A 27,245-nucleotide genomic window follows, 5' to 3' on the forward strand; every position below is an offset into this window, starting at 1 on the left:
AAGAAAATAACTTTTAATAAATGTTGGTCTGTTCATCATGCAAAGCTATATGGCTTTAGACCATTTTAAAACTTGCTGCTCTCAACAAAAGTAACGTTTTCAGGACTCCCTGCAGTTTTCTGCTTGGAATTTTGTAATTTTAATTTTACAGTTGTGCTGTAAAATAAAACAATTATTATATATTTTTTCTAAAATACTTTTTTAATTTTACAGGGAAAAACGGTAGTAATACTTCTCATTGTGTTTATTATTTTAATACCACTCATATTGATGTATAATCAAAGAATTTTTGAAGCCCTACAAACAAGCACACCAAACTTGGGAATCCAAATCAAGCAGCCCTAATCTGAATTGTGTAACACTGGCAGTATATTTCCCCACCCCACACTGTATGTTCTGTAGGAAGTTAGGAACATTGCAAAAGACCTCATTTAGATGCAACAATGTTTTTCTAATCTATTATTAGATACATCAAGGATTTGTTTCTAACAGTCAGTCCATGCAGTCCATGCTTCCCCCTGACCTTCATTAGAAGAGGAAATTGCTCTGTCAGCTCTATCACATTGTTTTGTTTGGATGGGGAGGTTTTTTTTTCTGAGATCAAATGTTTGAAGGAAAATGTGGTGAGGTTGAGTAGAGTTCAGCAATCCCTCACCATGAGCTTATGTAGCAGTTTGCCACACAGGAAACTGTCTGCATGGAGACATTGGCCACAAGAAGGACTTCCTGTGTGAGAGTATCAGGGTGTGTCTATGACTGCAGCTGTAGTTCCCTCAAGCTGATTCACGGCTGCTTACAACAGTGCTTGAAAGAAAAATCTTTATCTAAGTGATGATTAGGACCTCTAATATTTTAGTTTTAGATGTTACTCATTTTCATATGACTGCTTAATAATTCAATAAATCCAATAAACTCACACTTCCTAATTCTACATATAACACAACACTTTGGACAAGATGAGTCCTGCTTAAGTTTCCTTCAATCTGATTGGTCAGATCTCAGTCATCTTTTGGCATATCTCCTTACCTACTGTTGTTAGGAAAACTTCCTAGATTTGGTGACTAACAATAATAAGGGCTGTCGGTACCTACTCAGCTGGATTTGAAAGGCTCGTTTGAACATCTTTATAAGGGTGTGGACCTGCCGGATTACTGTTCAATTCCCTGCAGAAATATGTTTATTGGAAGTGCCTACAAACTGTCCATCAAGCTTTAGTTGGTTACTTTTTTAAACATTTTAAATTATACACCAAAAAATGCATTGGTTACCATCAGGATTGCTTTGTAATGTCATATGGCATCATTGAATGCATCAGACTGGTTTTTGAACAGAAGTGACTTTATTTAAAATGCAGGTTATTGTCTTTTAAATTCCAGCACCATTTTGCCTCTGGCTGGCCAGCAGAATCCTTCAGCTTGGTTGTGCTGAGTATGTCGGATCATGCCCGGCTATTCCTTAAGCTCTGGGGCTTATTTGTCAGGGCAGGATTTCGTTCATGAAAGGCAGTGCTGGTCGCCTCCTTTGCCGTGTTTGTCTTTACGTGTCTCTGAGGTGTTTCTTGGGATTTTAGGGTATTTTCAGTCTTTCTGTTGGCAGATCAGTGGCTCGTCAATGAAATGAGGTGAAGTTTGAATAACCTTGAAGGACAGAAACGATTATTGCTGACAATAATTGTAAATCCATTCAGTTTCAACCCTCAAACTGAAGGAAAAAAATGCTGGTAAAGATTTATTTTACAGGGTATTAACTCTACAAAGCATTTTTTACCTGAAGAATTTTTTTCTCACATAAAGAATGGTGTGAACTACCAAAGGAGGGAAATTCGTCTGTATCATATTTCTGCAGTTGTTGAGTTTCACTTCAGTACAGCTGAATACAATCATTTTGCACGGCTAGCAGTTACCTCAGACCGAGAGAACCTGAAACCCTTTTAAGTTCGATTTATGTTCAGTAACGCAAGAGCAGATTTTAGGATGAGGGATTGGTAGCGTAATTCCTTTGTGTTGTGTCCTGACCTTGGAGAGATGGAGACTGTCCTGGACTCACCTTACAAAAACTTGCAGCCAATGTCACACGTCACTTTGTCTGTACAACAGTGTCTTTTGTAACATTTACTGAAATGACTGGCAGACATGGTCATGATCCCTTCGCCTGGTAATAGATTTTACGGCTGCTAAAAGATTTGCTGAACAGATTGTTTGCGTTCCATATGTGCTGGTGTTTGTCTGTTTTATTACAAATGTACCAAAGCTCTTTGAATCCATTTGTCATTGTAATACGAACAACCTCCTTTTTTATGAGTTGCAGAAGAGTCATCCTCTGTCAAGCGTGGAATGATGGTCTTGAAATGCATATTATGGCCTTCGTGGAAATGATTAAGACTGATATCAGTGTGTTTGGGTGCGATAATACAGGCTGTGGTCTTTGTCTCTGATGGCTTTGTCTCCTGTGACCCAAATACTCACTCGTGTGTGCAGTAATGACACAAACAGAGCCGCCACCACAAAAACAGCTGCACTGACTCTTGGGGTTCAGATAGATCTTCATTATCGCATCAGTTATGTATGGACAATATGTTTAATTTTAAATTGAAAGGATGTTACTCTTATAGCCCCATTAGTGGTTAATGTTCTCTTAATGTCTGAAAAATTGCACAATGTCTAATTTCCCTCCAGCCTGTTAGATCTGCATTAAAGCTTATTAAACTCTGGCATGTTGATACTGGTTATGATTTGGTTTGTTTAAATATAATGAAATGCATTACAGAAAGTCATTTTTCATACTGTTCATAAGATCAAATTCCCCCCCATCAGCACATGGTTTTGGAGTTGCTCATTGACAAATCAGTTTTAATTTGTTCGTGACATGATTTACAACAAAGTGTGTCAGTCTTTTGATGTCAGTCTTTCAGATAAACTCAATGCCAACTCAGTCTGCCATGTACATGTCTTTCTGTCCCTCTTCAGAAGGTCAGACTGGACACACACACACACACACACAGCCCACAGCTAAATCTGTTCTTGGATGTTGGAGATGTTCAGCTACACCACAGCAGCCAGATGACGAGAATACACCATAGATTCTTTTTATAAACAAAAAGGTCCCCTTTAATTTGAAGAAAAATTTAGTGTTTAAAGCTAAATGGGTCTTTTTCCATTGTTCATTAGGAGGACTGAACAGTTGTTGACAAAGTGGCCATTTAAAACTTAATTTACTTTCTTTGTGACAGATTTAGTCTACAGGACTTGCAGTAAAACACTTCAAAACTGTGCAGATGTTTTTGCAAACTCAGCCCTCATTTGTTTAGTTATAGCCACTGATTAGAGCAGTTTCCATGACTAATGTAATGATCTGTGATGCTCAGAAATATGAGCCAATCCGTTCCTAACGAGTCAGTGAGCACTAAGGAACAGCTAAATAGGACATTGTTCACTGACACTTCAAACTTGCGGTCTGGTCGTGAACAATCAGGTGTTTGGGAGGGTGTTGACCCATAGATGGGTGTTGTTCCTTTTTACCTGCAGTTCTGTTTGCTCATGTGTGATAAGTGACAAAAGAACAGCTCTGTGTTCGATGACATTCTTCCTCCTTAGTCACACTATTAAAAATTACATGCACATTGTTATTGCGTTTAGATAAAAGTCTCTGAAAAGTGTAGTGCATAAAATCCTTTAACCTTCCCATTGTCCTTCTAAACATCATGAATTCTTACACTAAAACAGGTCCCAAAGTTTATATTCTATACTATATATTTTTTATATATATAATTGGAGTAATATACTTTAAATAAGAAGAATGGTGTTTTTTATTACATATTTTCAAATGTGTTTTTGTGGTGTTTTCATGATGTTTGTATAGATGTTCTTCACAGTGTCAATCTATAGCATATTCTTTACCAATAATGGGTCAAAAATGACTGAAAGACCATGAAAGTGCTTATGATTTTATTTAATCAACAAGATGACATGTCATGATAAATGGATGTCAGTAGCTCATTTATCATTTTTATTTCATTGAAATGATTCCATTTAATGTACAGTACATGATGTACAGATTTAGAGTTGTTTGTTTAACCAAATGTCTGAACATTTGGTATTCTTTTCTTTCTAATGAGGCCTCCCTACCATTTCTAAGTGCGCATCGTGTCAGGTTTCTTTGGAAACCAACTGCTGTTCAGCATCATCCCCATAGTAACCTACCCACACATGCTGTCGAGTTCCTACCCACACAGCCTAGCATGTGTGGATGATGTTATTATTCCACTGGCTGAATGTTTCACCAAGTACCTCTAGTCATGAGTGCTTGCCACAAGTGTTTTATAGTATGTGTTTTTCTCTGATTTAGTTTGCAGTGCAAGTAATTAAAGCAAATTAAATGTTCCCTTTCAGGACAGCAGAGAGTCTCTGTGAGCAGTCTGTTAGTGTGTCACGGACTGCTGTTGGTGGGGACCAATCTCGGGGTCACAGTGGCCCTGTCTGTGCCCAGACTGCAGGGCATCCCAAAAGTCACAGGTGGGCCTAATCCATTCGGTCATGTGTGGGACATAAAAATCCAGAAAAACAGTTTTTGATGCATATTACTGTGGAATTGTGCTAACAGCAGAGGTTTGTTTGCTGCCCAGTGCCCTGTGGGTAATTTTAAGTCTGTAGCACTTTCAAATACTACAACTCAGCACAAGTTTAGGAACAAACCACACCCAACAATGAAAAAACCCATCTGCCTGAACTTTTGATACCACTTTCATTTTTCCAGACAGTTAATGAGCACTGTTAACTAAAACTCAAAAAATAAAGCTGATGAAATAAAATATAAATATTAGATGAAAAAATGTAATTATAAAAAAAAACTTGAAATTGAAATTAAAAATATTGCCTTGTAACTAAAAAAAGTTGAAGTACTACAATGAAAATATAAAAATCAATTTAAATAGAAATATTAAAAAAGAAAATATAAAATTAAATGCTAATTTAAAAAGCATTAATAAATAAATAAACTTATATATAATGCTAAAATTAAAAAAAAACATATATGTTTTTGTATTTAATATTTACATTTGAGAAAGTTTTTTAGTAATTATTATACTAAAATTGTTATATTTTGTTTTGATGAGAAATATATTTGACTTCCTTTATATATCTCATTATTGTGTTCTGACTTTTTTTTTTGTGTATTTTCTGTTTTTATTTAGTTTTATACTGCTTGAGCAAACTTTTTAACGTCTTTGTCATTCATCTTCCTCGTTGTCTCACTCCAGGTCGAGGAATGGTCTCTTTTCACGCTCACCATGGCCCAGTCAAGTTCCTCACCATGGCAACAGCAGTGTGTAATGTCTCCCAAGCATCCATGGCAACTCTCACCTCCAACACACCCAGCCAGTGCCAGCCTGGGGCCCATGAGGTGGAGGGAACCCAGCTGGATGAGAACTGCTCTGGGCTGGGGCGCAGCAGTACCAGCTCTCCCTCACATGCTCCTGTTCTCCAGGACTCCCTGTCCTCCTCATGTGGCTCTCTGGCTCCGTCTCAGGGCTCTTTAGAGCACGGCCCAGAGGACGGGGCAATATACGACCTGCTGAATGAGCCGGCACACTTCCAGAAGGCCAAGCAGACTGAGAGAGTGAATGTGAGCTCATTGTTGGTGATGTCTGGAGGACTGGGACATCGCAGAATCAACAGAAAAACAAAACAGTCTAAGCATGAGGAGATGGTGTCCACCATTATGGTGTGGCAAATACCACTGCCCAGCCTGTGAGGGAGAAGATGGAGGTATTCAGAGAACAGTGAGGATCAGGTTTTAGTTTGGATGCAGCTGCACAACCACCAGTGTCTATCACTCTTTTGTTTCTTTTACTCATCTAATGATGCTTTTACTGTATGTCTTCATTATAGGCCATTGCACGTCAGAGAGAGCAGTTGCTTAGACTGACCCTGCATTCAGTCATGGGCTGACAGGGAAAAAAGATTAATGAATGAAGGGAAAAAAGAATGTGTTCCAGGAATGAGCTGAACTACCAAGTACTCGGTCATGCATCAGAGAAATGTGTTTTACCACTCGACACATTCGCCTAAATTAAAAAGTGCATTTGTGAAAATGTCAGTACCACTTCAGTGTGATAATATTCAGGTCTAATTGTGGAAATATAACATTTTTAACTGCTAGGTAATTACATTTCACAAAAAAAAAAAAGAAAGAAACGGAACATATCTAGCCTACTAGCAAACAGCAGAACTCTTTTTATCATTCGTCACATTTTAAACATGTTTACCTGCATCTGTTTAGCTCTTCATTTAATTTCAGTTGTTTTTCTTTAAAGAACATTTCATGAAAGGACATCTCAAAATGTTTGCTTCAAGGAATTGTTGTTCTTGTAAAAGAAGTGCTAAAACAATTGTTGAATCCGGTCTTATCTGAGGTTTATGGCCTTTAGATTGGCCTCTGTGAATGGCTACATCCTGTGACTGAATGACTTGTATGAGATTCTCTGGCGGGCCAGAGACTCTGTTTGGGTCCTAAAGTGAAGTTGGTGTCCAATGTCCAAAAAAATGGCATTCCTCCATAATTCTAATTTAAAGTTGATGCTTATCAATATTTAAAGGTATGGAAAAAGCTTTATATTGACACATTGTGATATGTATTTCTGACTTGTATATTAACAAATATATACCATTGTTTTAACCAGCGTTCTTTGTATATCTGTGCAAGTGTAATCGATAACCATGTGTGATTTTGTTTGCTTTTTTTTTCAACTGGCGCTTTTTATTTTCTGTCCCTTTTTAGGGTCTTTCCTTTTAATGGACTATAACTGCCGGCTCATATATAAGGGAATGACCCTAGAAGAAAATTTAATTTGAGGCTGAGCAGAGGTTGAATGGATTTCTGTGAAATGCACTTTACCAACAGCAACACTGATTTTAGAGCTTACAGTAAAATTGACCTGGGCATGGAAGGAAGAAAAGAAACTTAATTTAAAAAATGAAAATGTATAGTTGTTGTTGTTGTTTCCAATGTGATGCATTTCAGAGAAATTTGTCTTGAAATATTCAATTTTGCAAGGTAACTGCCTAAAAGGGAAATAAAAAAGGTCATATTTATCCCTTAACTGTGATGGTTGAGAATCATTGGATGTTTAGATATTCTCACTTGGATCTACACACTGAGTGAGAATATTAATATTTATATAAATGCAGATAATATTTGAGCAGATTTTTTTGCACATCAAGACAACCATTGAATCAAAAACTATGAACCCCTAAAATAATCCTTTTGTAAAATGCCAAGTAAATAGTTCTTGTAAATATTGTATTTAGAGTTTTTGAGATAGAGAAAAATAGCTGATATCTCAGTGTTTTGATCTGATATCTGTTTGTCATAATAAAGAGTGGAGAGATTTAGTTGTTCTGCAGGAGGCCTCCCACACTAATATATGCAATGCTTTCAGCTTTTGTGGGCTCAGGGATCTTTGTGAGTCCCCTCAGACTGAGAACAGCTGATGTGTGTATTTAGAGGGCCAATAGTGACATCTCAGTCCGACCATGTGCTGTCAGGCTGACAGACAGTCTCAACTCTGATGTGTTTCTCTCTGAAATGGAGTGGTTACCCTAGTAACTCTCTTGAAGAGCAGTGTAACCCATAATATCAGGATGGAGAGTAATGGTCTTCTTTAATGTGCTCATAAAACTTCACCACATTTGAGAAGGCCAGATAAAGTCGTGCTGCTTTTTGACCATTTTTCAAGCTTTGCTTTTTTCTCTTTTGAGTAAAACCTGACATTTGTGAGCTTTTTACATAGTAGACATGTATATAGACATGCATTTTTCGTTTAATGTAGTATTTTGTCAAGAATATCAAATATATTCACTGTTTTTCACGGATTCAGCCAGTTTACTGTGCTTTAGAAAATCACTATCACCTTTTATTACTGTATAATAAGATGATTTAACACGACATTTAGTATTTGCAAGCAATAAACGTTACAATGCTCTGCGCTTGGGAGTCCCCCTTGAGTGTTGTGCAACATCCTTCATTTGGCCGCACGCCGCGCGTCTCGCGTCGAGTGTGCGGGAACGTCGCGCTTACCGTGGATTTGATCAGCAGTTCTGATGTGTAGAGGGTGAACACAAACGGGGGTGTGGTTTAGATCAATAGCTACCTCAGCCTACAATAAAATAAAGGATACTGCAAAGCTCTCCGAGGGCAGAGAGGCGGTGTCGATCAGATCCGGAGCACAGGGTCGCTTCTGTGGAATATATCTCGTTTTATTCGCTTCATTGAGATAATGATATTTTGTGGACGCCGATTCTCCAGTCAAGGCTTGCAGACGCATACAGTTGGTCGAGGATGAGGAGAAGGAAGATAAGTTCTCATTGAACTGCCGTTTTATTACAGTATGGGATAGATGGTACATTTCTGTGAATGGTTAAGTGGTCTGAATTTGGAAAAACTCAACCCTCGATAGACCAATGTGTAGATTCCCTGCAGCGCGGTGTATTTAGATCTAACGTTACAGTCACTGACTTACATAAGATTGCTCTGTGTAAGGAATTGAGCAAAGAAACCCCGCCGTTTAACGCGTAAGTACTGGATCTATTGAATCATTTCGAATCTATTCAATATTATTATTTTAAAGACTACATTATCTGTCTGAAAATGCCTCATCTTTTCCCTAGTCTTATCCATAATATCTCTGTCTTCCGTCCGCTGTACATATGTTTTTTTTGTTGTTTTTTTAGGTCTATTAGAATGGGTAATTTAACAACTATAGTGACAGAACATTAACTAAAGGTGTAAATTAATTTTACTGTTTCGCGATCTCTTTAAGATTTAATCCATAAAGCTCAGTATGTTTGCGAGTAGTGCGCATGCGCATTAGAGTGTCTCAAATGGAGCATTTCAGTGCTGATCAGGGAGGGTGAAGCTCATGATCTATACTGTCACTGCAGCAGACATATTACTTGCTTTATTGAAATGAATAAATGAGTTTTTTCCCCCCCAAAAGAGCACCACTTTATAGGCTATTAGTTCACGTCAGAAGGTGTTTTAATTTTATTTTTAACATTACATTTCTAATCATTAGGATTACATGAGATTATTGAGGAATATGAATTTGGGTAATACAATTATAATTATTTGAATGAATAACATTGTCTTCTTTTCTCAGAAGGTTTGGACCCAGAGCTGAGAACACAGAGGACAAAGGATCTTCTTTTGATATAGGAAATGTGTGTTTATTTTTATTGTTTATCTGGATGAAATGTACATTGATGGAACAAACAGCAAACATGTCCAGCTAGGACACTCCTAGCAATGTTGACTGAAAGATCATTACCCCAATAATTAGGATCTGCCAGTCATTCCTGAGGCCCGCTGGGATTAATTTAACTCTACTGTTGGGAAAGGAGACTTCAGAGTTGTTTTTATTGCTCTGAAAGCACTAAATGAGTGACATTACGTGTATTGCAACTACAGAAAGATGAACAACACTCTGCAAGACAGAAACATGTTTACAGTACAAGCAGACGTTATATTTCACGCAGCAAACCCTGACTCTCCAGAATCACCTATCCCAGCTGAAGGGAACAACAACAATGTCACAGCTATGGGGAAAACAGGCATCCCCAGCATGGAAATACTGCATGGTCTCCCGGGTACATGGGATACATCAGAATCAGGAGGTTTAACTGACAATAGGATTTTGGGCAACTATGGTGCTGTAACAGGTGCAGAATACGCACAAGATGCTGCCTCTAGTGACAGTGGATTTCAAGAGCACATACAGCCTCTGGACTCATCTAGAGCACAAAATCTGGACCTTAGTTTGAGAAATATGAGTGAAGCTTCAAGTCAAGGAAATATTAGAGAAGAAACGAATGGAACAAAGGTAGCTTCCAGTTTGGCACCCTCTCTGTGCTTCAGACCAGAGAACAAGGAGGAAATTGACAAATTAGCCAATGTCCCAAGAGACGGTGAGGTGGTTCAGAGTCAGTTTGATATTAAAAATGTCTCCTCCACATCAGAGGACAAAAATAATTCCTATTCAAGCTCTCAAAAATCGAGGTCACTTGAAAAAACCCTGGGATGCTTTATAAGTTCCTCTGAAGGAGCAGATCAGACCCGTTACAGAACATCATTTGGACAGACTGGGCAGGAATCGAGCCAAGGGCTAAAGCAAAATGGATCTGCAGTAAGAGAAGCTCTATCTGCAAAAGAAGAGCCGAATTTAGTCATAGAGGTGGGCGGACAGAAAATACAAGCACACAAATCAGTATTAGCTGAGAAAAGTGATTATTTTAAGGCCAGGCTTTCTCGAGACATCCTGAAAGTAAAAGGAATGAGCTACAAGACCTTGTCAGCGCTTGTAGATTATGTTTACTCTTCCCAGATGAACGTAAGCATGAATAAATGAGTTTTTTTCCCCCCAAAAGAGCACCACTTTATAGGCTATTAGTTCACGTCAGAAGGTGTTTTACTTTTATTTTTAACATTACATTTCTAATCATTAGGATTACATGAGATTATTGAGGAATATGAATTTGGGTAATACAATTATAATTATTTGAATGAATAACATTGTCTTCTTTTCTCAGAAGGTTTGGACCCAGAGCTGAGAACACAGAGGACAAAGGATCTTCTTTTGATATAGGAAATGTGTGTTTATTTTTATTGTTTATCTGGATGAAATGTACATTGATGGAACAAACAGCAAACATGTCCAGCTAGGACACTCCTAGCAATGTTGACTGAAAGATCATTACCCCAATAATTAGGATCTGCCAGTCATTCCTGAGGCCCGCTGGGATTAATTTAACTCTACTGTTGGGAAAGGAGACTTCAGAGTTGTTTTTATTGCTCTGAAAGCACTAAATGAGTGACATTACGTGTATTGCAACTACAGAAAGATGAACAACACTCTGCAAGACAGAAACATGTTTACAGTACAAGCAGACGTTATATTTCACGCAGCAAACCCTGACTCTCCAGAATCACCTATCCCAGCTGAAGGGAACAACAACAATGTCACAGCTATGGGGAAAACAGGCATCCCCAGCATGGAAATACTGCATGGTCTCCCGGGTACATGGGATACATCAGAATCAGGAGGTTTAACTGACAATAGGATTTTGGGCAACTATGGTGCTGTAACAGGTGCAGAATACGCACAAGATGCTGCCTCTAGTGACAGTGGATTTCAAGAGCACATACAGCCTCTGGACTCATCTAGAGCACAAAATCTGGACCTTAGTTTGAGAAATATGAGTGAAGCTTCAAGTCAAGGAAATATTAGAGAAGAAACGAATGGAACAAAGGTAGCTTCCAGTTTGGCACCCTCTCTGTGCTTCAGACCAGAGAACAAGGAGGAAATTGACAAATTAGCCAATGTCCCAAGAGACGGTGAGGTGGTTCAGAGTCAGTTTGATATTAAAAATGTCTCCTCCACATCAGAGGACAAAAATAATTCCTATTCAAGCTCTCAAAAATCGAGGTCACTTGAAAAAACCCTGGGATGCTTTATAAGTTCCTCTGAAGGAGCAGATCAGACCCGTTACAGAACATCATTTGGACAGACTGGGCAGGAATCGAGCCAAGGGCTAAAGCAAAATGGATCTGCAGTAAGAGAAGCTCTATCTGCAAAAGAAGAGCCGAATTTAGTCATAGAGGTGGGCGGACAGAAAATACAAGCACACAAATCAGTATTAGCTGAGAAAAGTGATTATTTTAAGGCCAGGCTTTCTCGAGACATCCTGAAAGTAAAAGGAATGAGCTACAAGACCTTGTCAGCGCTTGTAGATTATGTTTACTCTTCCCAGATGAACGTAAGCAAAGACAATATTGTGGATGTCATCACAGGAGCAAAGATTCTGCAGATGCCCTGTGCGGTCCAGGCTGCTATCGACACCATATCCACACAGATCACACCTGAGAACTGCTATGAAATCCTAATGATCGCCAAAAAGCAGCGACTAAATGAACTGAAAGAAACAGCCTATCGGTTCATGAGTGACAACTTTCTCCAGGTTCTGAGAGATCCGGCCGTCTACGGGCGCCTCACGGGCTCAGAGAGAGACCTCATACTGCGCAAACGGATGGAGAGCCGCCAGTGTCTGATGGTGGCGGAAATCAACGACGTGTTTGAGCGTGTAGGAAGTAGACCGCCCAGCAGAAACAGCAGCCGTCCCCAGAGTCCTCTCTCCATCACGTCTTTTGAGGACAATCACATGATCTACTACTACAATAAGAGCAGTAAGGACTGGCACACCCTGACCGTCATGCCAGAAGACATCAACACCAGGGGCTGCGGAATCTGTACAATGTACAACTACTTGTTTGTGGCCGGCGGGATCAGGGGAACTGGGGAGAAAAGCAAAGTCTCGGACAAAGTATTCTGCTACAATCCCATTACAGACCTCTGGAGCGAAGTCCGACCCATGACCCAAGCACGATCGCAACTCAAACTCGTCTCCATGGACGGGAACCTGTACGCCATTGGTGGTGAATGTCTTTTCACGGTGGAGAAGTATGACGCTCGAATGGACCGCTGGATGGCGGTGGCTCCTCTACCTAAAGGAGCATTTGCAGTGGCTCACGAAGCCACTACGTGTAACGGAGAGCTGTACGTCTCGGGAGGGTCTCTTTTCTATCGGTTGCTGAAATATGACCCCAAGAGAGACGAATGGCAGGAGTGTCCATACAACAACAGCAGGAAAAAATCCACAGACATGGTGGCTCTCAAGAGCTTCATCTACCGATTTGATGTTAACCGTGAACAGGGCATCAGTGTCTTTAAATACAACACCATCGTGAAGATGTGGCATGATGTCGCCTCCCAGCAGCAGGGCTGCACACTGCCATTTCGAAGCGCTGTCATCGATAATTGCATCTACTGTGTGAATAAATCTCAGACTCTTCAGTTCATTGTAGAAGAGGATGGAGGTCGATTCAAAGACGAGTCTCTGAAAGCACCTGTGGAGGCCAAAGGCATCTTATTCCCCTTCGTTCTTAGCTTGCCTGAGAGAGGTGGAAGAATTGCATGAGTAGGATATTTCATCCCTCGGATGGCACTTCGGAGTCATTCCAAACATGGAGAAAGAGAATGCCTGGTCAATATTTATAGATTAAATATTATCTCCAGAGAAGTTCAAGGAGCCAGCACGTAGTGCTTGAAACTGGAATGTGTTTCTTTGCATGGTAAGAAAAACGTGTAAAACAAATGTATGTTTGGCGCCTTAAAATCACAGCTTCACTATTCAACTTTAGGAGATGAAGAAAGTCGTACATTTATAGCTCATTTGTGCAGTCTCTTCCTTCATTTGTTTTGTGCACTTTGTATCAGATAGTAATTTAGGCTGAACCTAAAAATCCATTCATTTGTAAAGGCTAGTTTATTGCACCGACAGCCCTGACCAACAGCAACAATTGCCAGAAATTCCACGACCCGACTAATACAATTAAACGTTCAGTTTCTGATTACAAGCTCTGACCAACTCAGGGGTAACACACTGATCCGACTGAACCCAACAAGCTTCTCTTTTGCTGTTGATCGGCTTCTGTCAGTGCACTGCGAATTAACCTTAAAATGGCAATGAAGAGCACAAATGAACAACTAAAGCACATAATGTAATAATGTGACCCTGTTTCCTAGCAACAGATTCTATGCAAATAGATTTTGAAGTAAAAATTATACATTTTTTGAACTACGTAGAAAAGCCTGCAAAAAATAGCTCTCAATTCTAGAACTTTGATACAGCAGGGATCAATAAACAAATGTCCTGAAGCAGCTGAAGGAGAATCCATAACCTTTGATAACATTAGAGTAACATTAGGGAAACTTTAAGAGCACAAAGCACTTGACTTCTGTAATTGCTGCTACTCAAATATTACTGGATCACAGATGTGAAGTTCAAACCAGTGCATTTCTATGACAGCACACTCAGCGGCTCATTGGCTCTGAGACCCTTCTAGATTTAAGTCTGTTGTTAATGAAGACTACAATTACAGTACAATACAATAATATTTATCCATAATAAACACTTCAGATTCTCAGACATCTGAGATCTTCAACAGATAGGGAGAAAATATAGTCTTTATGGTGTTGTCTTATGAATTTAGGCTGAACCCATCAAAGAGAGACAGACACTGTCACAAAACATTCATATGGTATCCATAGCATGAGGCATTATAATGTAATTTATGACTTGGATGTTGCAATCTGTGTAGACACCCTGTGATATTTAGTGTCCAGGAGTATTTTACTGAGATATAATTGTTCACGCTTCAGTATTCCCCTAGACATTTATGAACGGATGGAGAATGCGAGATGAGTAATAGTTTGAGGATATGGATTTTATAAATGTTTCTTTAGTGTAATTCTGTTGAAATAAACTTAAGGGAATTTGAATATGAATGTTGGTATGATTAAGAACTTGAATGTGAATGTTTTGTTAGCTTTTTTTAATCAACCCCATGTGCTTTAATCACTTTTAATGAAGCTGGACAAACAACACAATTCCAGTAAACATCATTCAAAAAATCATTCACTGATGAATTAATCATAAATCCCTCCAACTTTGCAATGGTTCCCTATGCATTTAAATGGTAACAACTTTTGTCTAGTGTTTTTTTTTATTTATTTTTTTAGAAATAGTCTGATAATTGGAAAACTCTTCAAACATTCAAATGAAAGTGTCTATAATACTGGTCATATGGGGGAGGTGATTGGGGCATTGCTTGCTGATGTGTATAAAGCTAATACGCTTTTAAAACAAATGGCTTGATGGCTTCACTTTTTCAGTGGCTCTATGTCAGTTTAACATCTCACAAACTAATGTTTCTGTGTTTACAATAAAAGATATTTTGTTTCCTGGTTCATTATTTTACAGTTTGTTCTGTTTTACTGATTTTTATGTAAATGCAGCTCTATGATCTGAGGAAACAGAACATGTAAAATGTATCTTTGTGGAGAGAATTGGGGGGGGAGTCAGTAACACATTATACACTTCAGAAATGAAACTTCCTAAACTTTTGCCAAATTGCAGACTTTCACACTTAACATGAGAACCAGATGCCCAGTTTAAATCCAACAAATATACATGTCTAGAAGACTCGAAAATGAATAAATGAATTGTTTTAGTATTATTGACTTGAAATGACAACTTATATAGAGGCCACTATTTAAAAAAAATCTAAGAAAATATATGCATAAAAGTTTTATTTGAATATTTACAAAGTACTACAAAATTCAGACGATAACAGCTTTTTTTTTTACACTCTCTCTCACACAAAACAAACATGTAGTACGTTGAATTCACACATACTCTCCACAGTTGGAAATTATGACTTTCTGTTTGGTTTTGCCTTCTTTTGTTCCCTGAGCCTGAGGAAACAGTACAAATACAAAGCATTAGAAAACAGGACAAAAAAGTAACCAGAATAATTGTATTCAGCAAAAATGCATTAAATGCATCAAAAGTAACAGTAAAGATTTTTACAATGCACTATAAAAGATTTCCATTTCAAATGCTGCTCTTTTGAACTTTCTATTTATCAAAGAATCATTAAAAAAATATCCATAACGGTTTTCAACTTTGATAAATAAGAATAAATGTTTCTTGAACAGCAAATAAGCATATTGGAAAGATTTCTGAAGGATCGTGTGACACTGAAGACTGGAGTAATGACTGCTGAAAATTCAGCTTTGCCATCACAGGAATTAATTAAATTTCAAATATATTAAAAAAGAAAACAGTTATTTCAAATTGTTAAAGATATGTCACAATATTAATATCAAATAAATACAGCCTTGGTGAGTATAAGAGACTTCTTTCAAAAACATTTAACCACAACCTTTTGAACAGTAGTGTAAACCAGTCATTTGTGATTGCAAATCTAACCTCCCTCAGTTAGCAACTCACCTCCATGGCCCGGAGTACATCCATGCCCTCTGTGAGCTCTCCGAACACCACATGTTTGCCATCCAGCCAGTCGGTTTTATCGACAGTGATGAAGAACTGCGAGCCGTTAGAATTGGGACCAGAGTTTGCCATTGACAGCTGACCTATGAGCACACAGCAAAACAACATGAGACCAGTCTTCATTTCAGATCAACATCAACAAATACACTTACTGATCCTCATTGAATATTCAGTTGAAACAATCTTACAAAAACACACACACAACTTCTCTCAAACTGAAGACTCGTCTCACCTGGTTCTGTGTGCTTGAGGACAAAGTTCTCATCATCAAACTTGCGTCCATATATGGACTTCCCCCCGGTGCCGTTGTGGTTGGTAAAATCTCCACCTTGGCACATAAACTGAGGAATAATTCGGTGGAAGCTGCTGCCCTTGAATCCAAAGCCTTTCTCATGTGTGCACAAACAACGGAAATTTTCTACAGGAGAACAAATGAACAAAACAGCTGTGATGTCCTGACATATGTCGCAATGAAACAAAAGTAGCGACAGATATTTTCTTCCGTATTGTGAAGTACACTCGAGCAAAACGGATTCTCGAAAAAGAAAAAAGGAGGAGACTCTAAAGTTGGTTAACTGATTCTGACCTGCAGTCATGGGCACAACGTCCGCTCGCAGGAGGAAGCGCAGCTGGCCTGCAGGTTTGTTGCCGATCTTGATGTCCATGTAGACCTGTGGGTTATTTCTGCCTTTTTTCACTGGAGGTTCTCCCTGCTCAGGAACACAAAATGACAAAGCTCAGAAAATAAAATCTAAAACAGAACATCAGACACTTAGCAGAAATAAACAGCTATACCAAAATGACAATTTATCAGGCATTATCATTTTATACTAAAACCAACCAATTATATTACAGCTTTCCCACCTCCTGTGTATTTGTACTGGCTGATTCTGCGGCTGACTCCGCCTCCTCGCTCTCCTCAACAGTCTTCCCTGAGAACTTCTTCAGCCAGTCATCTTCAGACCACACTATGAGCAGAGCAGCAAAGAAACATACATTTACGTTTCATGAGCATGCAAGTAATGAGTTAACACGGCATAATCACTAAGAGTAACAGAAAGACAAGCAGGAAACCAAAAATCCCTCACCTGGTCGAGAGGAGCCCTCTTTAATTCTCATGGGTTTGGCGATGTTCACCCGGATGGTTCTGCCGAACAGCTCGGACTCATTCTGCAGAACACAAAGCCGAACAGACATTAACCTGGACTCTTGCAGTGCACATTCTGACAGTGTTGGATTTTATGAGACCACAGAAGTGAGTGGTTCAATAACTCACCATATTATCGATGGCAGCTGCTGCATCCTGGAGAAAAAGCAGAAAGTAATTTAACAAATTGACACACAGGTGAATTCAAGAGGTTTCATCTTTTACTATAGCGTCAAACAAACCAGTCATGCAATGGTGGTTTGTGCAAACTATAGGGAGCTAATGAGGAGCAACGTCATCTCATTTTAATTGAGTCGATGATACCGGTATATTCTATTTTAATTAAAGAGGGATTTAGCAGGTATTCACCTCTGCCAGTTCAAACTCGATGAATGCAAAGCCCCTGTGCTTCTCTGTGGACAGAAAGAGTAAGACATAATGTGCGTTATTTTTGTCGTTATTTTGTTAAACCGTAAAACTGTTTCTGTATTAAAGTGCGTTTTTGAGTTATAATGATAGGAGTGTATTTTGTGTATATTTATGTGCGTTTGTCACCGGTCTCATAATCCAACGGGATCTGAATATCTGTGATGTCACCAAAGGGAATGAACGCAGCGTGCAACACTTTCTCGTCCACCTCCTCCGCAAGACCACCTGAGAAAAACAGGACCGTATATTTGACTTATTATAATATTTCATTTTCAACGCACTGAACGTTCAATTCAAGCACATATTTCATGTTCTGGTGTTTTCCCGGATACAGCTACCGCATCACTACCATGCATATGGCTGTGGGATTAAATCAGTGCACTTTGAGAGCGAAGCGATTGTTATTTTGAATTATAATTTTGATGTTTTTCTTACCGATATAAAGAACACGTTTAGTCGCCGCCATTTTCACTTTTGACTCTGGTCTTCTTCGCCACCTCGAGACGGTGTGTCGCCCTCTAGTGTTGCGGAGGCCAAATAACATTACAGAAATACACAAATCCTTTGTTCAGCTGAGGATTAACAGCTGTACTGTTAGTTAGTTAGTTAGTTAGTTAGTTCCCCTGCTAAGTGAACAGATGTATTTTACTCATTGGAAAGCCATGTAAAACCATGTATAATTTTTTATGAAAAACTTTGTTTAATTTCCAGTCACTGTTGTTAACGGTGGGGAACCATATGTATGTGTTACTTAAATAGGACCATCTTTAGTGTTCATTGATTTATATGATTTATATCTTGATAATGCAATAGGCCAATTAAATATGGTAGCTGTATTTGTAAGAGCTTTTATGGAGCTTTGACACAGATATCATCCTTCAGAGGATGCAAACTGGAATTAAATGGATTTGGTCATGTGACTAGTCCCAGGTAAAGGTGAAATGGGATGTTATGAACACTTCCGTTATTATTGGGCCCTTGAGCAGAAAGTGTAACCTTTAAAGGGACTGTTCCTGTACTGCAAGTCACTTTGGATAAAGAGTGTCTGTAAAATGACCTTTGTCTCTACTTAAAAATGAAGAAGAAGAAGACGACGAAAATATATTTCATTTTAAATAGTCATCCCTTTATTTAGAGTGACACACCACTCGGGTTATTGTCATGGGACAAGTGAGGTCCAATCAAAGCAGCAAACACACAGCTCACAGAAGAACCAAGTTTCCCACTTCCTCATAGAAAAAGTCAGTCCTGGCCACAATACAGAGGCTCTTCCTTCAGAGAACTGCCTCTTTTTAAAATTAACTTTAGGTGATAAAAATTATTATAGAGTTAAAAATATAAGCCCTGCAACAAATTTGTATTCTTTATGTTCAAGTATCATTTTTTCTTTTTCTTTTTTTTTTCATGTTTTATTTTTTGTGTTCTTATTGGTTGCCACCAGACGACACGAGACAGTGGTGATCTCTCTTCAGTCTTTCAGCTTCACCCTGCAGAAAACAATTTCAAATGAAAACAATTTAGTTTTGTAAATAAATAGCCTGGTCATTATAACAACAAGCATTGCAATTATAATACTACTGATGATAAGAAACGTTACTTGTCATGATGTTGCGGCTACAGTCACAGCGGTGACTCCCACTTTCTGTGTGGCATCTTTCTTGGCCTGGTGAGCCTGAAGCACTGCGACAGCCTCCTCCACCTGACAACAGAGACAAATCATCAGTCCTGCAATCCCCAAACCATCTTCACCACAGAGATTCATGCCTCTAATAAGCAGTTCACTTCTAAAATGCCACTGTCATATCTAAATTACATCTCAGGAACAGTCTTTGCTAGGCAAAGCATAAATCCTAATAAATGAGTGCACAATATTATGTCCCTGGTCCAGTCAATAGGCTTTGCATTGTTAAAAGCTTGTGACTCTTTACCCATTATTGCACAAAACAGAAGAGCTAGTGTCTGTTACTGGAGGCTTTTATCATAGTTAACGGCCGTCACCTTGGAGCGCAGAGACTCATGGGACTCCAGCATGTGCAGCAGCTCAGAGTTGTCGATCTCAAGCAGCATTCCTGTGATCTTCCCGGCTAGACTGGGGTGCATTGCCTGGATGAGAGGAAACAACCGCTCACCTGAGAGAAAAGAGAATGGGCACATGTAAGACAGACAATAAACAATTAGATATAGCTACAGGGAAGAATAAAATAAGAAAGTAATTAAAGGGATAGTCCACCACAATTTTTGTTCCAAGAGATCAAAAATTTGTTACAAAGTTGTTCCAAGGGTGCGCAAACGACAGAATTTTCATTTTTGGGTGAACTAGTCTATCACATAAAACTCTAATGCACAAAAATGTCCTCGGGAGTATAAGAATATGTTTAGAAAGGCTGAACATGCTCACAGGCTCCACATCTCACCAAGCATCTGTTTCTGTTCCTGAGGAGGAGCGGCAGCTAACATGGAGGCAGTGAGAGGCTCCTGACCCTGCACGTGAACAGCTGGCTGAGCCTGCAGAAGAAAGTTAACCACAAAATGAGAATTTGATTGTGTTTTTCAAATCTATATCTTAATTCTAGCAGTGCACAATATTATTATTCTGTCCAGAAAAGTCAATAATTTTCAAGTTCTGGAAGATAACCGATTAATTTCCCTGATTAAGGGGACCTTACTGATTAAGGTCCCCGGTGAATCTACCAACCAAGGAAACGTGAAAAAGATTAACCCAGTAACTTTGTTTTGGTAAGCCTTTTTCTGCAAGCGTCTGAGAAAACAAGCGCGTCTGATTTCGCTCCCTTGGTGACGTGGCAAAGGGATCTCATTATAATATTACCGCCCCTACCGTATATCAGAAGTTTAAATTCATATGGTTTAAAACGCATGATTTTAGCACGATAAACATGGTAATCAGAACCAAAACAGATGTTTTTATCAGGTACGAGCTGTAATGGCGCAGCTCTATTCTGGAAAAGGGGGAGGGGATCAGCAATTCATTTACATTTAAAGAGACAGGCCCGAAAAACAGCGTGTTTCTGCTTCCACTCAAAATAGGCATTTTCAAAATGATATAATAAATGATCTGTGGAGTATTTTGAGCTGAAACTTCACAGACACATTCTGGGGACACCAGAGACTTATATTACATATTGTAAAAAGGGGCATAATATGTTTCCTTTAAGTTATTAGTGTTTTTAAAGATATGATACCTATATATTGTGCAACCCTACTTAATTCATTTACCATGCTCTCTAACATATCTTTGAACTTTACCCATATGACTGTTCTTTACATGGCAATGTTTTATGACAAAAAATTTATTCTATTCCTGTTTATAACTAAAATTAGACACGTTTTACCTTTCTGATTAAATATGTATCAGTGAATTAAATATACAATCCATAACATCAGAAACAGAACAACTGGACAACTAGAATTACTGAGTCAAAGGTGTAGTTTTTACTTACGTGCAGTATATGACTGCATATTACCTGTTGCAGAGTAATAGGCTGCACAACCTGAGGATGAGTGTTTCGTACGGCAGTGGCATACTTGTATGGGGGCATGGCACGTGGGGTCATCACCCCCATGGCAGGGCGGGGACCCATTAGTTGGCTACTGCCTCCTAGTTGTAGAAAGAGGTAAATAACATTAACGCTATGGCCAGGACAGAATGATCACCAAACTCACTTGTTGTAATCAATAAATGTGTAGTCTGTGGTGTTATTCAATGGAATTACATGATCAGGTAAATACCAACTAGAACCAATAGATATACATTATTATTAAAATAAACTAAAACCTGAATCATAATCTATGACACCATTAACCAACTATACTAAATATAATTTGATGCGATAGTGGACATTTTTTAGGTGTCTGGGTCTGGAAAACAGGTCAAAGTTTGTCACAACAGGGCATCACATCAGTAGTGGGTGGGTTTTCTCACCCACTCTCTGTGCACCTGTGGGGATCCCGCGTGGGCCTTGGGTGGAAGCACTGGGAGCCAGGTGGCGTATGTTGGCACGGGGCCCTGGTTGGCGCAAGGAGCTGGGCATGCCCTGGAAGCCACCCTGACCTCTGCCACCCTGCTGCTGCCAGCGAGGGTTCGGACGTATCTGGGTGAGCTGGTTTGGTGCATAGTATGTTGTTCTATTCTGGGCCTGTGATGCATTAGAAGGAAACAAAAGATATAATCGGAAAGTTTATTAATCATTGAATGGAACATTTTACTACTTCAGAGCCCTTATTTATTGATTGATTTATAATCTATATATTTATTGATATACTTTTGATATACAATGAAGTACAATTCAGCCAGAATAATAATGCTTTGGTGAATAATTATGACATAAAAGTCATATTTGTGGGAAATCGAAATTATGAGATAAAAGGTCAAAATTATGATATACTAAGTCATCATTACGACATTAGTTGAACTTATGAGTAAAAGTGAAAATTGTGGAATAATCCGATGAGATAAAAATTTTACTTTTGTGATTATGAATTATGAATTAGTATGTTATAATTATGATTTTCAATGTCATTATTGTTTTTACTTTTTGTGCCATAATTATGACTTTCTATCTCATAATTATGACTTAGTATCTCATAATTTTTTATCACAATTTTTACTTTTTATTTCATAGTATCTCATAATTTTTACTTTTTATGTGATAATTATGACTTTCTATCTCACAATTATGACTTTTTATCTCACAATTTTGACTTTTTATGTCATTATTTGATTTAGTATAATCATTTTGACTGGGTATCTCATAATGTTTTTATTTTATGTCATAATTATGATTTACCAAAGATGATTTTTTTTCTTCTATGGTGGAAATGGCCTTCCATAATATAACAGCGAGGTCTTGAAAAAAAATAATTAAAATATTTAAATTACATTTTTTCTTTTATAAACTATAATACGTTTCCAGGTTTAAATGGGATTTAAATCCCATGTTTTCATTGTTGTCTAAGACTTTTGGATTTCACCCACCTGTGGCATAGCTGGCATAAAGTAACCACCGGCAGGCTGGAACTGGTTGATGATAGCATTGGCAGGCATGGCCCTCATGCCAGCAATACGCTGCATGTACTGGTTGGTCAGATGAGCTTTGCGTTCTTCTTTGCGTTGGGCCAGGGCTACGTACAGTGGTTTAGAGCCCACAATACGCCCGTTCATCTCTGTCACGGCCTTTGTGGCCTCCTCAGGTGAGGAGAAACACACAAAGCCAAAACCTTTGGACCTGCCATCCTCCAGCATCACCTACAGCAAGATATAGATTACATAAGATCTCACCTCTTCCGTCCATCAGTTTAAGTCAAAGATATAAATCCCACAGAAGCAGAATACTGTATAACTGGATCAAATATAGCCTCTTTGCATCTTCATATGGTGCCTTCTAAAAACAAACAAATATGACAATGTACGTAAAAATGTAAATATGTAAGGAATATTACTTGTTGGGTTTAAATGTCTTTAAATCCCAGGTAACATCTCATTTAAACTACCTCAGTTTTTAAAATCAATCGTGAGAATGTGCCACCCAGGATCATGTTATTATAAACAGCAAAAATATTTTAAGATTAACAAAATTCTTCCTTGAAGTGACCTACGCATGTACCGCTCCCTAATGACCTTGTGGAAGGGTGGAAAGGCCCTTCAAATACCATCCCCTTCCCACTGTGCCCTTCAATGGTGCAAAAATGTTGTTTGGAATTTGTCCAAAGTGCTCAAACAGAAATAGACTGTAAACAGTCTCCCTTTGACCCACCTTGGCACTGGTAATGGAGCCGAAAGGAGAGAACTCTTTACGAAGTTTCTCATCATCGATGGTGTCATCAAGATTCTTGATATACAAGTTTACACCCTGTAAACACAAATATACGCACAAATTGATACAAATGACTTTTTTTGAACTAAATACACAACCACACACACAAAGACACAACAAAGCAGTTCATTACCTGATATCTGCTGATTCTTTCCTGTTTGAGCTGTTCAAACTTCCTCTTGAGTTCTGCTTGTCTCTCCATCTTTTTCTGTGCTCGGCCAACAAACACCGTCTTACCATTGAGCTCTGTACCATTCATCTCTTCCACAGCCTGAGACAGAAATAACATCACACTAAATCACCTTTCTGTTCTTTTCTTTATCTGTCAGTCCATCCATCTATCTAGCCAATGAAAGTTCAATGACAATGTCAGTCATTTCCATGCTAATTTTAAACATGTTTTAGCATCAGTTGATTAGCTGATTTACATTATGAGCAAATCATAGTATAAATTCACTGTACCTTGTTAGCATCTTCGTGATTCTCGTAGCTCACAAACCCAAATCCACGAGATTTCCCTGTGGGGTCAGTCATGACCTTCACACTCAGAGTTTTACCTGCAGGTAGAAACAAAATCTTCAGAGAAAAAGACCCGACTACAAGGCTACCACCACTACATTCTCTCAAACTCACCATATTTATCAAAGAGCTCCTTCAGTCTCTGATCATCCATGTCCTCGCCGAAGTTCTTGATGTAAACATTTGTGAATTCTTTGGCTTTAGCACCCATCTCTGCTTCCCTCTCCTTCCTGGACTTGAAACGCCCCACAAACCTACAAAAAACAGCGGAGACAGAAACGTGACTGTGCAGAAATGCAATACAAACTCAGACCGACAGCTGCAGACCAACCAACCACAGACACAAAACAGCTGCAGCAGTGACAAAACCGACTTATAAACACTAAAATGCTAGAAGACTAGCAGAAGATATTTTATAATAAAGTCAGAAGGGTCTAAAATAACGCTGCACCCCACTAACTTTAATTTTACAGACAAAAAAAGAGACATTTTTCAAAATAATACTTTTGCACTCCACAGAAGTAAGAAAGACATATGGGTTTGGAACAACATGAGGGTGAGTAAATGATTCTGAGCCTTTGAATCTGATTGGTCAACAAACTTTCAGTCAAATTTCTTCTCTATAACATTAGTGATTGACAACTGCACACTGTCCTTATCAATCAACAAATCAATGGACCTGCTTCCTGTCACATGACCCTGCTTGGACACTCACACCTTGCGGTCGTTCAGCAACATGCCATTCATCTTCTCGATGGCGCGGTCGGCTGCGTCCTGAGTTTCAAAATGCACAAAGGCGTAACCCTTAGATCCGTTCTCGTCACACACCACCTGTTGAGATGGCATCAAGAATCGGATTACAGAGTGTTTTTCTTATGCAGCTGAACTACCACAGCTTCTCTGATGTGTGAACTAATCCACTATTTATTGCTTGAATAGAGAAACTATTAAAGAAAAAGAAACTAAATATAGAAACACATTCCTCCGTGACTATATATTGTGAGCATAAATAAAAAAGAATTTCAGACTGCTTGTCTGAACAGCATTATTTTTGCATTATTTTTTCAAATGTTTGCCACTAATGACACAGAAAATCACCTTTTGCCTTAAAGAAACAAATAAATGTTGTACATCCAAATAGTTATACAGCATGGCAAGAGCCAGATATTAGGCTAAGACTTCTCAACCTTTCTGACTGGGAAAATTGATAATAATGAACTACAATTCAGTTTGTGATTGCAGACATTTCAAGAACTGTATGTTCAAAGAAAATTGAGGGGGGACTGAAGAAGAAAAAAAGAAATACCATTGTATGTTTTTGTTTTGTTTTTTACTTTTCTGTTAAGTTAGAATATTTTAATACATTAAAAATAATATTAATTCACCTCAGTTTTGACTAGATGTGTAGTTACTGTGTTTTGGCTTTGGAGGGCAGCCCAGTACATAAATAAAATAATAATAATAAAAATAATTAATGTATTAATTTCATCTATTTCAGCTTCTGAAGATCTAAAAGTCACCTTGCAGGACAGGATGTTTCCGAAAGCAGAAAAGGTGTCGTATAGGGCCTTGTTGTCAATGGACTTGTCCAGATTTTTGATGAAGACGTTTCCAACCCCGGACTTCCTAAGTGACGGATCTCTTTGTGACCACATGATTCTGATTGGCTTTCCTTTGACCACATCAAAGTTCATTGTGTCCAAAGCTCTCTCCGCTGAAACCACAAAAACATGAGTCATAAGACATCTCTGCTCTTCTACCTCAGCACCTAAATTACTAACAATTACTAGAGAGCTAAAACTTGCCATAACCAACATAAGTCTCTGAATTAATGATGAATTATATATTTCAATCCATAGAGTGAGCATGTTCAGATACTCAAACATATTAACCACAACAAGCTTGAAACTTGAAACTAGAAAGCCCCATGAAACTGTACTCTAATATTCCCTGATGATACACACGTACATCACAGAGATATCTATTTGACGTCTGCATTTACATCTACAAGATATATTTTTTAGAGTTCATCTGCAATATGTCTATAGGACGTTTCCTATCAGATGTCAAATAGACATTTAGAAGATGTCTTTAAGATGTTGATGATTTAGAATGTATGTAATACTGACGTCTGAAAGACGTCTATCAGATGATTGTACACAGCAGATGCTTTCCAGATGAAGACGATCTTGCAGACGTACGTGAGCTATCTGGGTTACATGTAAACATTACATGTTAAGGTCTACTGCCCAGATATGTTAAGATGATTAGAACTGTATATTTATAAGAATTTCTATGTTTTAAAACATAGACTGAAACACACACACACACACAGACACACACACAAAACAGTTAGAATTTAAGCTAAATGTCTTTCATTATTTGTATGACCTGGCAGCACAACAAAGCAGAACTCCAGGGACATATCATTAGATTTTATCCATACCAGGTCTCAGAAAACATTTTTACAGACCTCAAAATAGTACTGAACCTACCAAATTTAATCTTCACTGATATTTATATATATTTAATCCACAATCCATCTCTTCATAGTCTTACCAGTACTCTGTATACTGTTGCTATATATGAAGATTAAATACATATTTATGACTGGATTAAATATATATTTATGTCTGGTAAAGTCTGAAGACTCAAACAGATGAATATTAGATTTAAGGTTTGTCAGAAGCTTTTTGAAATTACTTTCTAATCAAACTGATGGCATATGAGAAACCAGCCACCTATTGTAATACATTATGATGGGTTTCTCTCTCTCTCTTTTAAACCTCATAGCCCTCCCCCCGACACACACACACACACATTAGATTTAATGTCAGAAGCTTTTTGAAATTACTTTCTAATCAAACTGATGGCATATGAGAAACCAGCCACCTATTGTAATACATTATGATGGGTTTCTCTCTCTCTCTTTTAAACCTCATAGCCCTCCCCCCGACACACACACACACACACACACTAAGCACTAAAAATGTCTGGTGAACAAAATGGAGCAGCCTTGTGTCTGCTGCCCTCAGCAGTTTGCAGTGTGATTGTATTGAACATGGAGCTCAGAGCTGGTGGGATCACCCAGAGAGAGAGAGCGAGAGAGAGACCACTGCAAATAACAAATTTCAGCAAGCACAGGACAGTATAAACAACCTTTTTTACCATCAGTGTAGCAGTTTCTGGTTTGAAGCAAAACTTTCATTTATATTTTAACTCATTTAGGATACACATGCACTGACAGAATATAGCTGTCAAATTAATAGCCAATATCAGTAGTAAGCCGTCATCACTGAATAAGCAGAAGCATGGCGTGGCTGACCTATGGATTTGCCTGTCAGCTTGTTTCGTCAA

General features: G+C 38.4%; 5 protein-coding genes across 6 annotated transcripts in view; 3 read left to right on the forward strand and 2 right to left on the reverse strand.

Moving 5' to 3' along the window:
* The window catches only part of LOC107716000 (rho guanine nucleotide exchange factor 10-like), a 51,801-nt gene extending 45,129 nt beyond the window's left edge, over nucleotides 1-6,672 (forward strand). Inside the window, exons 28-29 of the mRNA XM_016522296.1 lie at nucleotides 4,389-4,511; nucleotides 5,255-6,672. Coding sequence (XP_016377782.1) covers nucleotides 4,389-4,511; nucleotides 5,255-5,748 — 617 coding nt within the window. The 3' untranslated portion in view covers nucleotides 5,749-6,672. The remainder of the gene's footprint in view (nucleotides 1-4,388; nucleotides 4,512-5,254) is intronic.
* A 1,443-nt stretch (nucleotides 6,673-8,115) lies between these two features.
* On the forward strand, nucleotides 8,116-10,399 carry LOC107715937 (uncharacterized). Its single transcript, XM_016522199.1, has 2 exons — nucleotides 8,116-8,567; nucleotides 9,155-10,399. Exon 2 carries the CDS (start codon nucleotides 9,467-9,469, stop codon nucleotides 10,397-10,399), a length of 933 nt encoding a protein of 310 aa, XP_016377685.1. The 5' UTR covers nucleotides 8,116-8,567; nucleotides 9,155-9,466.
* A 115-nt stretch (nucleotides 10,400-10,514) lies between these two features.
* Nucleotides 10,515-14,862, forward strand: LOC107716001 (kelch repeat and BTB domain-containing protein 11-like). The gene has a single exon (XM_016522297.1). It carries the CDS (start codon nucleotides 10,893-10,895, stop codon nucleotides 13,023-13,025), a length of 2,133 nt encoding a protein of 710 aa, XP_016377783.1. The 5' UTR covers nucleotides 10,515-10,892; the 3' UTR covers nucleotides 13,026-14,862.
* Nucleotides 14,863-15,244: 382 nt separating this feature from the next.
* On the reverse strand, nucleotides 15,245-18,074 carry ppie (peptidylprolyl isomerase E (cyclophilin E)). Its single transcript, XM_016522301.1, has 10 exons — nucleotides 17,974-18,074; nucleotides 17,665-17,763; nucleotides 17,479-17,522; nucleotides 17,239-17,265; nucleotides 17,051-17,132; nucleotides 16,827-16,930; nucleotides 16,549-16,672; nucleotides 16,195-16,380; nucleotides 15,903-16,045; nucleotides 15,245-15,364 (listed from the first exon to the last, which is right to left on the reverse strand). The coding sequence occupies exons 1-10, from the start codon at nucleotides 18,002-18,004 to the stop codon at nucleotides 15,296-15,298; spliced, it is 909 nt and encodes a 302-aa protein (XP_016377787.1). The 5' UTR covers nucleotides 18,005-18,074; the 3' UTR covers nucleotides 15,245-15,295.
* A 572-nt stretch (nucleotides 18,075-18,646) lies between these two features.
* LOC107716002 (polyadenylate-binding protein 4-like) overlaps nucleotides 18,647-27,245 on the reverse strand; it is a 31,665-nt gene continuing 23,066 nt past the window's right edge. The window contains exons 2-14 of one of the 2 annotated variants that reach the window (XM_016522300.1): nucleotides 25,409-25,602; nucleotides 24,604-24,719; nucleotides 24,003-24,142; nucleotides 23,832-23,926; nucleotides 23,503-23,640; nucleotides 23,310-23,405; nucleotides 22,532-22,801; nucleotides 21,494-21,692; nucleotides 21,021-21,154; nucleotides 19,953-20,043; nucleotides 19,537-19,667; nucleotides 19,136-19,237; nucleotides 18,647-19,025 (exon numbers count right to left, since the gene is read on the reverse strand). In XM_016522300.1, coding sequence (XP_016377786.1) covers nucleotides 19,139-19,237; nucleotides 19,537-19,667; nucleotides 19,953-20,043; nucleotides 21,021-21,154; nucleotides 21,494-21,692; nucleotides 22,532-22,801; nucleotides 23,310-23,405; nucleotides 23,503-23,640; nucleotides 23,832-23,926; nucleotides 24,003-24,142; nucleotides 24,604-24,719; nucleotides 25,409-25,602 — 1,703 coding nt within the window. In that variant the 3' untranslated portion in view covers nucleotides 18,647-19,025; nucleotides 19,136-19,138. Of the gene's footprint in view, nucleotides 19,026-19,135; nucleotides 19,238-19,536; nucleotides 19,668-19,952; nucleotides 20,044-21,020; nucleotides 21,155-21,478; nucleotides 21,693-22,531; nucleotides 22,802-23,309; nucleotides 23,406-23,502; nucleotides 23,641-23,831; nucleotides 23,927-24,002; nucleotides 24,143-24,603; nucleotides 24,720-25,408; nucleotides 25,603-27,245 lie in introns of both variants that reach the window. The other variant, XM_016522299.1, reaches the window with a different exon arrangement.

This window comes from Sinocyclocheilus rhinocerous, unplaced genomic scaffold (genome assembly GCF_001515625.1).
Source record: "Sinocyclocheilus rhinocerous isolate Xijiao unplaced genomic scaffold, SAMN03320098_v1.1 scaffold749, whole genome shotgun sequence".
Classification (NCBI taxonomy): Eukaryota; Metazoa; Chordata; class Actinopteri; order Cypriniformes; family Cyprinidae; genus Sinocyclocheilus; species Sinocyclocheilus rhinocerous.

Coding starts and splice junctions, on each gene's coding strand:
- LOC107715937 (XM_016522199.1), top strand. CDS start 9,467: ATGAACAACACTCTGCAAGACAGAAACATGTTTACAGTACAAGCAGAC.
- ppie (XM_016522301.1), bottom strand. CDS start 18,004: ATGGCGGCGACTAAACGTGTTCTTTATATCG. Junction 17,133..17,238: donor CAGCTGCCATCGATAATATG/GTGAGTTATTGA, acceptor TGTGTTCTGCAG/AATGAGTCCGAGCTGTTCGG. Junction 16,673..16,826: donor CCAGTACAAATACACAGGAG/GTGGGAAAGCTG, acceptor GTTCCTGAGCAG/GGAGAACCTCCAGTGAAAAA.
- LOC107716001 (XM_016522297.1), top strand. CDS start 10,893: ATGAACAACACTCTGCAAGACAGAAACATGTTTACAGTACAAGCAGAC.